Source organism: Anser cygnoides, chromosome 5 (genome assembly GCF_040182565.1).
Source record: "Anser cygnoides isolate HZ-2024a breed goose chromosome 5, Taihu_goose_T2T_genome, whole genome shotgun sequence".
Classification (NCBI taxonomy): Eukaryota; Metazoa; Chordata; class Aves; order Anseriformes; family Anatidae; genus Anser; species Anser cygnoides.
This window is the reverse complement of record NC_089877.1, coordinates 40,319,685-40,333,013: the sequence shown is the minus strand read 5'-3', so window position 1 is coordinate 40,333,013 and position 13,329 is coordinate 40,319,685. Positions and strand designations below refer to the sequence as shown.

The 13,329-nt window shown below is 37.6% G+C and overlaps 1 protein-coding gene across 3 annotated transcripts in view; it reads right to left on the bottom strand.

The window, feature by feature from the left end:
- Window positions 1-13,329, bottom strand: part of PRORP (protein only RNase P catalytic subunit) — a 46,658-nt gene that overhangs the window by 15,730 nt on the left and 17,599 nt on the right. For all 3 annotated transcript variants that reach the window (XM_048059955.2, XM_066998008.1, XM_048059954.2), the window contains exon 5: window positions 11,745-11,852. In XM_048059955.2, the coding sequence (XP_047915912.2) occupies window positions 11,745-11,852 (108 nt within the window). The remainder of the gene's footprint in view (window positions 1-11,744; window positions 11,853-13,329) is intronic.

The following is a 13,329-nucleotide window of genomic DNA, read 5'->3' as shown; positions in this document are numbered from 1 at the left end:
GGAAGAAAATTCCTATCAATCGATCAATCAATCAATCAGGTAGTAGTATAGGTAATACTAGCACTTAATGAATACCCATCTTCCATTTATAGAAACATAAACTGTAATTGAATGTAGAAGCTCAAATTCCAATGAACCACAAATCTAATACGCACCATCATACTACTATTTTTTTTTTCCATTGCAAAGCGTAAGCAATACCTAGTTTACCCCAACATCACATAATTAGGAATAAACAAGGAGAGAAGGCATTAGCAAAGAGGATTCTTCCACACAAGTACACCACCTAAATCAGGAATAACTCCATTGAACCAGTGGAACTGAACTGGCTTTTAACTTCTGTTAGAGAGCTTATGCCACACAATGTGCACAACTTGCTCAAGGAGCCGTGTCAACATGAATCCTGGAAAGTTCATGATTCAAAAAGATTAAAAATATCACAAACGGAAGAAATATTATTGCCAACTCACTGTCTCTTTTTATAATGACCATAAAAGTGAGCAGATAAATACACAAATGCAGGAAAATGATAAGGACAGATACAAGCATAACTAGTATTTCCTTATTTATGTTGAAGGTATATTGGTTTCATCACAAACTTGACAGATGCACGGGTCCACTTGTAACACTCACTACAGGAAAAATTGTTCAAGGATAGGACAACATAGCAGTGGGAAATAATATAAATGATTTGGAAAAATTAAACAGAAGCCAGTAAGTATCAGTTAATACTGATAAAATTGGTTGGAAAATAGAGTATATTATGTTTAATAACTTTGAAAACATCTTTAGCTTCTGACTCACCTGACTCATTATAACTTGAATGCATGTTTCCAGATAGAACTGTGAAAAGAACTGTTCAGATTATTAAAGAATTATCCAGTGAATAACAGATCAGGAGAAAACAGCATCACAAGTTAGTATCTCTGTGCAGAAAGGAAAAACCAGTAGATACTTGTAAATATTAGTATGAAATATGTAAATGATTGGAAATAGAGAAATTCCTAAGAAGAGGTAGGTTTCCTAAAAATATGTGGCAGGTCAGTAAGTACGATGCCAAAGACTAAGTATTTAAAGTGATTTACATAGTAGTTTTGGGGATCATATTCAGGGAAAAATATTTATAGAATAGAAAATACGGATTTTTATTTGATGGATACACATAAAAAGGAGAAGTCTATGAAGCATCTAAATGATGCTTCATAGGGGTATTTCTTCATCAAATGGTTTTCAAAGTCTAATTTTTAAGACCTTGAGGTAGGTGTCTTTCTCGGAGGTCAGCTAGTGAAGAATTCTATTGATGTACAGGGCCACAGAACCATGGCTACTAATAAGTAAATACACATACACAGTTTAAGCTTCTAGTTCATTCTCTATCATTTAGAAAAATGCACATTGGAAGATCTAAAACATTGTAAAACCATGTAAGCAGCATGAAATATCATGCTAAGAAGCAAATATGGAAAGTGTTTGAAGAGCTTCTGCAAGTACCAAAGAATATTCTGTTGCTTTACACAAAGAAATAGGGATGACCTTATACACAGGACTGACCTCCGCAGCATTAAGCCATTGACTTGCTAACACTATCACTACATGCCCATGAGGAGAACCAGCAGGTAAGAGGCTCATTTTCAGGAGATCCTGCAACTCAGGGATGATTTTGGAGTTTATTTCAGCTTGGGACTTTTCTCCTAGAAGCAGTCTCCAGAAATCGCCATTCTTCAGAGTTCATTCTATATGATAAAAGAAGAACCCATGCAGATTAACACTGCCTGTGTTAGAAATTAGCCTCTGGTAATTTTTTTAATGAAAATTTGAATAGCAATAGCAAAGGTAGCCGTAGCTTTTTTATTATGTTCCTGGTCCTGGTATTCTTACCACATCACTACTGCTCCTCACATGACACCTAGCAACAAAATCATTTACGACTCCCAGCATGTGTGATAATACCTTAGTTATGTTTTGTATGAATAAATCAGGTCTGATTAGAACCATTAATAGACACACTTGCAAGGCTTCCAGGTATTTCACGTTTTATACTATTCTAGACTATGTTTTGATTGCATTGGTGTTGGTGAATTAGATGGAAGATGCCAAAACACTGTTCCCTTCTCCTGCTATCTCTGTTTAACCACATATTTAACCACAGCAGAGGTGTACCACAAATGATCCACAGAAGATTGCAATGGTTTGCTGTAGTGTCACAGACTCCAACTGCCTTTCTGAGGTGCAATTAATTTTGAATTTTATTTAAAATTTTATATTAATCTCTTACAATTAAGTAAGAAAAGATATTAGGAATTTTCATTCTATGAGATACAAGAATTTACTTTAAAAATTGTGAAAAATTCACAAAAAGCTTTGGCCTGTTACACTACCTACAAGAAATCTGCAAGACCTGAATACTTCAAACAGAGTTGCTCACAGTCAAACAAGACCAGCAATTATATAGTGAAGTGCTGCTCTTCCCAGTCCCATTTGAGGAGCTTACTCCTTAGCCCAAGAGTAGCCCTTATTTTCATCGTATGCACTCAGGTACAGTAAATACCCTATCAAGAAAGGAACACAGTTAAAAATAAGAAAGATACAAAAATCCATGACACCTAACTTGTAGAACTGTATACAATTTTTTATTTCAGATGATTTATAAAGAGTATGTGCTACCTATTCTAGATGGCCCGAAAAATGACAAGTTAGCTGGAAAGTGCAAATGGGTAATACCCACCATTTCTCAGCATATAAAGTAGAGGCCATCATAAAAAATTATCAGACAGAAGGTTTGAAATAAACAGAAGCACAGACTTTATCATATCTTTTGTAATTGTAGAACTCATTGCCACAGGATGCTTTGAAAACCAGAAGTATTTGGGGAAAGTAATTAAATAAGTTTATCACAGAAAATTCTACCAGTGGCAATTAAATCCGTTATTCAGGAGGCAGTTTTTTCAAGCAGTAAAAAAATAAATAGATCTGGGAGACTATAACAACAGGAATCATCCCTCCAAACTTGGTAGAATTTGAAGAGTGAGAGCCTCTTGCCTATCACCTCTGCATCTGATGTACAAAATCAGTACTAGAAAAAGGTATGTTTTTCACAGTAAATGTTTGATGCAGGAAGTCATCTGTAATGGGAATGGTATTTTGGATAAGGATTAAGTGTTCTTACAATTTTTCAGTCTGAAATACGAATTCTTATGAACTGTTTTTAAACAAGCATACTGCCAGTGCAATCATGTTTGCAGTATGGAATCTTATCTGATGAAGTTGTTCTTGTAGATTCAAATAGGACTTCGTAAACTATTTTCTTGTACCAGACAACATGAAGCAATCAGTTTACAGAGAGATTTAGATTAAAATCTATAGAGAATTCTACTCAATTTTTCTAGAATATTAAAAAAATAATAATAATAATTTAACTCTGGTTTTAAATTTCACTGCAGTTACAATCATTTTATAACTTCAATTTTATATATATTTAACTACCTGTATAAACCTCTGTCCCTATATACCTCTTTCACTCTAGCTCTACAAGTAGAATTCAACTAGAGAAAAAGCAATAAATGCAGCTTGATGGCTTGCTGAATCATTAATCAGCATGTCAATATACTGAGATCCCTAGAAATAACCCACTGGGCAAGAAAATCTAGGTTTTCATAACTTCATAAATACATCCAAACAGAATTTAAGCTTCTGCTTCGTTGCACCTTTTCTCCCTGAGATAACACAGCTTCTAAACATGTGTACTTTCCTACTTCTACTAAAAATAGAATATCATCTATAAAAGCCAAGTGTGAATCAAAAATTTATTGCTTTTCAATGTACATAAATCCAGATGTACATAAATGAATCCAATCATTGTTCTAAGGATTTTATCTACATTACCTTTAAGGCGACATACAGAGAAACAGCATTTCTCAGGCTCAAAGCAAATATTTATTCTTGCATAGAATTGGCCTATAATAAACCAACCACCACGTTTTCTGGCTTGCATCCCTATGTTCATATCACTATTCAGTAGGAGTTTCCACACAAAGATCACTTCCAAAGAAGCAGTTCCGTTCCCTAAAGACCAGGTTTCAGATCTGGAAGCACAGCATACCTCTTATTGCCATATGATAACATTTCCATAATTAGATGAATCAGTTGGGCTGCCCGAAGAAAGTTCACCTTTTGGTTTCTAAGGGAGAAGCGAAAACAGCATGACTCAAACTCACCCAGTTCGGAAGATACCCTCATTTGACTTCGTCACCCAGAGTTTATAGGGACTTCTCCGCAACACAACAAACAACCTGTTGCTACAACTACAAAGTTCACCTGAACATGAATCATCAGGGCACGTTCATTCTGCTCTGTCGAATTTCAAGCTCATATACCTGGTGATGTACAAGCATTATTATTATGAAAGATATTATGCAATTTCCCTTATAAAAAAAGGAGTGCTTGGGTGCTCCTGTACTTATCTTAACATTCGATTTGCTCCTATTGCCAAATACAAAGGCAGAAATGATAAATACCAGACAGGAACCACAACAGTTCACTACGTTAATCACAAGTTTTTTATTATTATTATTAAAAAAAAAAAAAAGAAGCCTTATAGCCAGAGGCCAACAATAGTAAGGGGAGGCACCACCAGAAAGTATTGGACTTGGGCAGAAAACGACAGGGAGAGGTTATCAAAATGCCTGATAGTCAGATTTCTTAACCTGCTCAGTTTCTGCTGCTTTATTCTTCTCACCAGGAAATGCAAAATCAGATTGGGTAACTCTAAAATGAAAGTGGAAGCATACATGCCTACTACTTGAAGGAGCATTTCTAGAATCTCTGACACTTGTGTCAAATACGCCTTCAACTATCCTATATGTGTGAAGCTGAATACATTAAATGCTCCTTTATTTCTCTTTTAGCCACAAATGGAAATTATCCGACTGTTCTGAAGAACTTCAAGGAGAAAAGATTGACTCTTGAGGCCTTTCCTCTAAGTCTGAAGCAAACGTCCCTTCACCTCTTTTTCCCCTTCACGTCTCCTGAGGAGCGTAACAGCCTTGCTCTTCTTCTTGATCTAGTGGACAAAAATTTACGAACTGGACCTATCCTATTCAGCATGGCACAAATATGAGGGGGGATAAATTTCAGCTTATCAGTCCCTTACATGTGACTTCAGGGAAGAGATTCACTCAGTCCACCTGCTGAGATATTCAAGGACCCTCAGAAATTAACAGAGGAGAGATGAATGCAATGCTGAGTGTGACAGTCACATACCTCTAACACTAAAAATAAGTGCAGTTGCAAGAGTACCTGTTAGTACATGAGCTTCTTTCTATACTAAGACAGGGTCTGAATGTCAGGAGAGGTATCCTGTGGCTAAACCAAGTGATGATCACGTTACACACACTGTAGGTGATTTTCAATGCATCCATCAAAGATCTTCAGCCTTATGATTCGAGCAATACTCAAAGGAAATGAAAGCACAGTTCTAAAGACTGCAACAGATGTTGCAAAGACAGAAATTTCTCCAACATTGAGTAACAGGGCAATGTTTAGTTATCATGGAAATGTAAACTTGGACTATCATCAGAAGACAGAAAATAGAAAGATGGAAAAGGCTGGGAGCAAATAGACAGACACGTCTGACGGCTTTGCTGAGTGGTAGGACAAGAGTTGGTAGGAGGAAGAATTGATGAACTGTCACAGTATGACAAATAAGACCTCTGTTGGATGTATTGATTCTGAACAGAGAATGACTCATGGATCTACTCAATTTTCGCTTCATTTAAAGACAGTAAAGTACTTGAACAAATCACAGATGCTGCCAAATGAGTCAAAGAAGAAAGAACATTCTTTTCCATGCATGACTTGATTTGGGGCAAATTTATTAATAAATGCTTGTTTTGCAGGAGATCTCATACAGTAGAGCTCAAGTTTTGTATCAAGTATCAGTGTCTCACTAACTGTGCAGTTGATCTCATATACATGTAGTATGGCTAAGAACAGACTTGAAGACTGGGAAAAATCACCACATGAAAACCCGAGTAATTAGTTTTTTGTCAACTATATATATGTATGTATGTGCAGGTATTACTTTCTGGTTTTTTTTAGCCTAAAAGTATTTTTTACTAAGTCAAGACATTGGAGAAAAAGTTTTCTTTATTGTTTCCCCCAAACACCATAAGCTCCAATACATTTTTTTTTCTTTTTTAATGACAGAGGATTTATTGGTGCAGGAGACCTCAAAAAAAAACAAAATTATACTTCAAAATTGATTTGGGTTACTAATCCAAGAGAATGATGGGTTATTGTGGCTGGTCCTCCCCCCTCATCCCCTCGTTTTTCAATTTCTTCATTTGAAGAGCTATTCCCTTTGTCTTGATATTTGGAGAAAGAATCTTGACACTGGGAATAAAGGTCATATCAAAAAATGGTTCCAAGCTGAATTTACAATGAATAATACTTCAAAGTTCTTCAATTCTGTGGTCGCTGTTAGGCTTTCTTTCAAAAATGTAATAAGACCAGTCATCATTTCCTTGTAGACTACTATCCTACATCATGTTCTTCTCCCCTGTCCTGATGAAAGTCTTCTCACTGTCAGCTTTCCCTTCAAAGCTGCAACTTCTCTCTATCCTCTTCAATACTACTAAAGCAGTCACGGAGTCCAGGAATATCTAGCACATAAACACTAGAACAGGTAAAATTATAGTATTAGTTTTAAACTCTGAATTTCCTTGATAAAAATTTGAAAAATATTTAATATGAAAAAAAGCAGCAATAACCTGTTTTTGCTATGCTACTTGTTACCACACAGTTCACGCAAACAGCCCTTCGGAGGGTTGTTTACTCAGAGAGCAACCTCCATTCAACAAGTTTGCCGTTTTTCACCTGGAAGAAAGAGGAAATATCTACCAGGCGTGCCCTATCCCCTCTGCCCGTCTCAGCACCCCAGCTACAGCAACCCCAGCCTGCCCTTTTGTGCAGGAAGGCAGCTTTGGTGGCTCAGCTGGCAGGGGCTGACGGCTGCTGCAGGCAGAAGGAGGTGAGGCAGGGGCGGCTGCCAACTGCTGCCACCGGGCCGGGATGGGAGGGGAACTGCAAGGCTCTGGCTTCGTCAGCTGTTGTACAGGCCCACTACAATTTGCATGGGAATTATATGAACTTGTGTAGTCCAGTTATAGAAATGCTGATTAAGTTTGGAAGTAACCACTTTGAACTTTCCGCCAAGAGCGAAAACTATTTCTTTGTACAGTATCTGCCTTAACGAATTCAGTCTGGGAGCATTTTACCAATCTTTTAGATGTCTGAGTTTAATACAGAGATTAGGGAGTGAAAAGTTAGGGCTGAGCTGGCCCCAACTGCTGAACTGTTTGAAGAAGGGAATTGTGAGTTTGCTTTGATCTGTCCCAACACACATTTGAGATATATATACTCAGCTATGTCTAAGACCAGCTGGGTACAGCTATGAAAGGAGCTGGCTGCATACCTCATTTACAATAGAGCAATCTCAATGTATATTTAAAATAGTGAAGTCCTCCCTAAATCATGCTTGCTGTCCATGCTCCCCTGCCCATCTCGCTGTCACCCCTGCCCTGGCCCTTACAATCTAGGGGTAGCTGGGAAGAGCTCAGAGTTCCTTCACTCCTCTCCCACATCCCAAGAGGGATGCTTCAGAGCCTCGTTATCCTGCCTGCACTTAGATTCCCCTTGCTTCCAAGGAATACTTCTACTGAAAACAGTGATAAACAGGAAAAAATGCATTTGAGAGTTATGTAACAGTTTGTGTTTAAGAAGACAACCGGACGGCCAGCGCGTGGAAATTCCCTCTCTTGACCTTTACAAGGTGAAAGGCAGGAACACTACAGGGAGTTGGGGCAGCAGGGAACAGGGAGTTCCAAATGTCATTGTGTAGCTGCAGACTGATGTAATTAGATACACCTGGAGGAAAGGATTAACTCCAAGTCACGACACAGCCAGAATGAACTTTGCTTAGTCAAACTGCAAGGATAGCTCAGTTTATAAACTACCAGCTTTGCAGTACAAACTGTGACTGACTCATCAAGGCAAATACACATCAGGTACAGTCTTAAATAGGAACAGAATGTAATGCCCAAAAAAGACGTATGACAACTATTTTACACTTTATGGGAGTCTGTTTCTATTGTTCAGATTATATAGCAAAAATAACTTCCATTCCATGGTATCTTTTAATTAGGAATTAATTATATCTAATTTAAAATGACACAGTAACTTGCAAAGCGTCAAAAAGAGGTACTTGCTAATAACCAGTGCTGCAGCTTTACAGCGACTGCCTTCAAAAGAGATGATCTCACCACTCCCTAGCCCTCAAAAATGCTTGTTCCCATCCTCATGCTACCTCCTCTTTTGTCAGTAATTGATGCAGCCGCTTGGTGATTTGTACCAGGAAACAGCTCTAGTTTAAAATCAACCTGGCAAAAAAGTGGATTGTAATTACAAAGTGACTGTGTCATATAATAGAGAAATTACCACAGAATATTCCTGTAAATCTGCCAAGTCAATAAGATTCATGATGATCTGCTAAGTAAGTGCTGGCTGTGAAGACTAAAGGTGCCTGGGGCTACTGGAAGTCACATATCTAGTTTTCCAGAATGTCAGAATACTTTGGGGATTACACAAGTAAAAGTCATTCCTTTAACTTCTGCTGTTTTTCCTTTTCTTCTCATCCCATAAGGTACTTGTGCCTTGCCCCTACACCCAGCCACTTTCCAAGACGCCTAGAGAATGCCTAGAGGGAATTACAAATATTAAGCTGTTTGAAAAAGAAAGTACTATTTTATCAATGTTTTATTATATTTTTGTTAAATGTAAATAAAAATGAGACTGCATTAAAATTGCCACAAATCTTATGCCATCTCCTACGTTTAACTATGACTTTTATTCTGCTATTTACTCTAAATTGTATAAGAGGTGGTCCAACAAGCTAACAATTTGCAGCTTTTGACACAGGTTCTTGGAAATATACTCTAATATTATTATTTCTCAAGAAAAGCAGACTAGGTCACTGAAGAATCACAACACGCCCCTCTTCTAAATTGGCCAGCCATACTATCCTAGCCAGCCACCCTGACCTCAGCAGCCTTCACTGTTAGCTTTCTCTATCCTTCAGACTCTGCCTCCAGCTTCTCTGGCATTTATTTCTCCTCTTTGTCCTCTCAGTTCTGCATTTTGTGCCCCGGACCTGCCACTTCCCATTCAGCTGCCTCTGCCGCAGGGACAGCGGCCTCCGGAGAGGAAGCGCTTTGTGGCAGAATTAGACCTCAAAGCTCAGCCTACAGCTTGCAGAGGTCAGCAGTCACAGATGGGGGCTACTCCCCCAGCACCAATACTGATCAGGAACGCTACACCAGCAGAGATTCCTGTGGCCTTCCCTGCCATCATCTGGAGGAAACGTTTGGAGACAGAAGAAAGGGTTGCTCTGTTTTGCATTGCTGTTTCTGTTTCCTTTTATTTTGTTCAGCTGTGTCTTGAAAAAAATAAATAAACCAGAATACATGCTTCTTATCCAAAGCACCTAAAATAAGAATAAAGGCACAATCCTTTCCTGATATGCTACAGTGCAAGAATTCAGGCTCACAAAGAAAGAAAACACTCCTAATTAGCATCCTACATGCTCTCACATTCAAACTGTGCCACAGTTCAAGTGGGTAAGTGCAATGTTCCACATTTAAGTGGATAAAACAGTATACTCATCAGTTAATAGAATAATCATGTATAAAGACATCTACCATTAAAAAACAAAGTATCTCAATGAATACAGGGGCTCAATAGAAGAAAAAAGTATCCAGTCGTTCATATGTCTAGAAGAGTATTTCTTCAGGATGGTTGGAGCAGCGAAGAAGCTGTTTTGTCACTTAGAGCATGAATATACACTTCCTATAAAAAAATACATTCTATCCAGCCAGTAAATATCTAGAGATGAAAGGCATAGAAAAACTAATGGGCATTTTCATCCTATCTCTTGTAATGACTTCACACTCTCAAAAACAGGACTGAGCTAACAGGAGCATCAAAAGACTACTTGGCAGAAACTCCAATGATTAACATTTCGGGTGCATGGCAAGATGCAGTAATAATTAACAGCACCATAGCTTGCAGAACAAGTAAATTTTAGTTAAGAGAATCTTTCTCAGGAGGTAAGATGGGATGAGCCCAAGTTAGTGTTCTGTCATGCAGGAAGAAAAAGCAGACAATCTGTAAATACCTAGGACTCATGAAAGATCCAACCTGCATCTATATGGAATCATCTAAATGGAAGCTGATGCTGCCATACTGTCCTTCTGGAGCTGCTCAGCAACATAGATCCTAAAATCCTTCCAGTGAACAAGGCAGAATCTAAAAAGGAATTCAAAGGCAGCTTATGCTGCTCAACATGCTAATATCTCCTAGTAAGATTTCTGACCAGAGATCAGAAGTAATTATCCCGCAAAACCAGGCTTGCTCTTTGCTCCATTGCCTCCAACATTTAGTGAACATTCAAGACCCCAATCAGAGCTCCCACACTGGGACAGGCATGTACTGATGCAGGACATCAACAAAACAACACTTCGTTTCTCTTCTCCCTTTGGCAGCATAAATCTGTCTTCATAGGTCTTAAAACATTGTGCCACTGCATGCTGCCTGGGATTCTTCTCAGATAATCAACACTTCCTCCATGATCCCATGCAAACAACTTGTGAACTTCCTTTTCTACTTTCATTCTAAGGAAAGTACCCTCTTCGTGAGCCAGCATCTCATGAAGCTTCATTGCAGCTCTTAAACATCTTTCAGCAGGTTTATCTCAGCTCCTTAGCTCAGCTGCTTTTATCTCCATATATAAAAGGATATCCTGCCTCTTCAGAATAGTTTTGAAGTAGTTCTAAGAACAAAAATGTATTTCTTGTAATTACTAGAAGTAAATTACTTCCTTTTTTTATCAAACTCATTTATAACTTAGTTTTAATTTCAAGAGCTTGAAAGTTTAAAGACTTGCTTTGGAAGACATGTGGGGAGCTACTTTGTTATTCCTAATTTAAAACAAATATTTCATTGGAACTACAACAACAACAAAACATTAAGCCATTTCTTAAGAAAATGCCAAAAAGGAGTGCCAAGAATTCTCAAAGATTGAGAAAGGTACTCTCAAAGGTATTAGCAAAAAAAAAAAAAAAAAGATTCTCAAAGGTATTGGCAAAGAAGCTGGATTATTCTTCTAAAAATCACCAAGTGGAAAGAACTGAAGCCAGTCTGAGTTGCCCTTGTAAGAACAGAACTCAAATGCTTAAGACAATAGCAAGTGAAATAAAGTTTAAACTTATAAAGGATGCAGTCTGAACTAGGGGGTTATTTCAAGAGAAAGATTTACCAGCATAAGTGCATTAGACTATATCTTCTGTACAGTAGGTTTATTCTGTTCCCCATTGTTAAGAAAACAGAGAAACACACAACATATGTCCTAGTAAAGTTACTATCAATAACTTATCTCTAACTATGAGCATTGCGTACAAGGGAAATTTATGTATCATTTTATATGACTAATACAGTTAAGTGTGTAAGAACCACCATCTCTCCACTGATTATTTTCATTTGTGAAGTCTAGATAAGTCTTTGGACTGACTGTAACATGCTACAAAAATGTTTGACCAATTTCTCAAGAGGGTAAGTAATAATGAGTCACTAATTGTTCCACCATCAGCCTAGGCATACACAAAACTCTTAATTAATATTTAACCAGCACTTACATTTTCACACTGCAACTTTCTGGGTTTTATGTGGGAAACATTGAGTCCATCAATAACAATATCAAACGGAAGTCGATTTTCCACAAATGTTTGAAAGGCTTCAAATTCCTGAAATAAAGAAAGAAAGAAATTGAAAGGGTAGGGGGAAGAATATGTTTAGTTTAACACAAAGTTTTCATTCAGTTTTTATTAAAAACAAACAAAACAAAACACTAAATCTCTCATTTTCTCCTTTGTTGGTTATAATTCACATCTTGTATATTTGCTAAAACAAACATATGCACAAAATTGTACCTTCTCTAGCCATAAATGTTACAGTGGATGCTTTCAACATAATTTTAAGTTACATTAGTACTGAAAACCAAAACTTTGCAGTCATCTAGATTTTAAAAAATTATAAACCAAACCAAACATTTTTGTAAAGATACATGTCTATACTCATTGTTATGGAACAGCTGTGGAACGAAGCAATACTGCTGGAGTATGACACTATCGCTAGTATTTCCAATATGAAAGCATCATGCTTAGTTTCTCTGTAAGAATTCTGAAATCCTTGAATGCCAGTCTTTGGATAATAGGATCTATGTTTAAATAAACATTCATTTACAAACACAGCCCTCTGCTTGTGAGAAATGCACAGCCTTAAGCCCAGCAAAACAATGAATTTCTTACTAGGTCAGAAACATAATGCAGTGATTGAGCAAACAAAGAGCATCCATCCATTTTTTTCCTAACAGAAGGAAAACCACAATTGCTTTAGCCCTGAGAGCCCAAAGGAGAACAGAATACAAAGTCTTAATCAAGGCTTTGGGAATTCCTATTTTGATTTTTGAGTAAAGGTTTAGTGTTTTCAGCAGATGCTTGCATTAGACTTCTACTTCCTGCTGATATTGTGCCAAGTGGTGTGCAGTGACCTTGTTTCATAATAGACCCTTCTACTAACAGGTACAACTTATTTATCAGGTAGTGGAGGTTTCACAGCCCCAGGCTCTCAGTGACACAACAATCGCAAATTTCATCCCTTGGGCTCAAAATTCCAGAACCACTCTTCTAATCTTACTTTCTCACATTTATCCATATAGCAATACGTAAAACTAAAGAATTACAAGCCCCACACCCCACACCAAACCAAAAACCTTTATAGCATATACAACTCTTCCTCAGAGAAAGAAATGAAATAATTTATTTGTTTAGAAGATATATTGCTGTCAGGCAGTACCAAATGATAACCAACTTTAACAAATTTAGTCAGGATACTTACAAATTACACTAGAACAAGGGTTACTTGTATGCAGAGTATAAACAAACCAAGCAAGATAAGAGTGCATCATTCAGGTGTTAAAATTTCAGTCACTAGCAGAGGCAGTGGGGACGAGAGAAGCAACTGCAGAAAACAACGAGGATTCCTGGCTGCCAGGCTCATTGGACTCCCCTGTGGTTCATCATCAGGTGAGCCATCGCTGTAACACTGGGCGGCTAGCTGAAAGGAGCGGAAGGCAAGAAAGAGGAAAACACATGCATGCAGAATGAAGGTAAAATAGGAAAGTTTTGAGGCAAAAATGAGTAAGAATGGAAAAGACAAAAT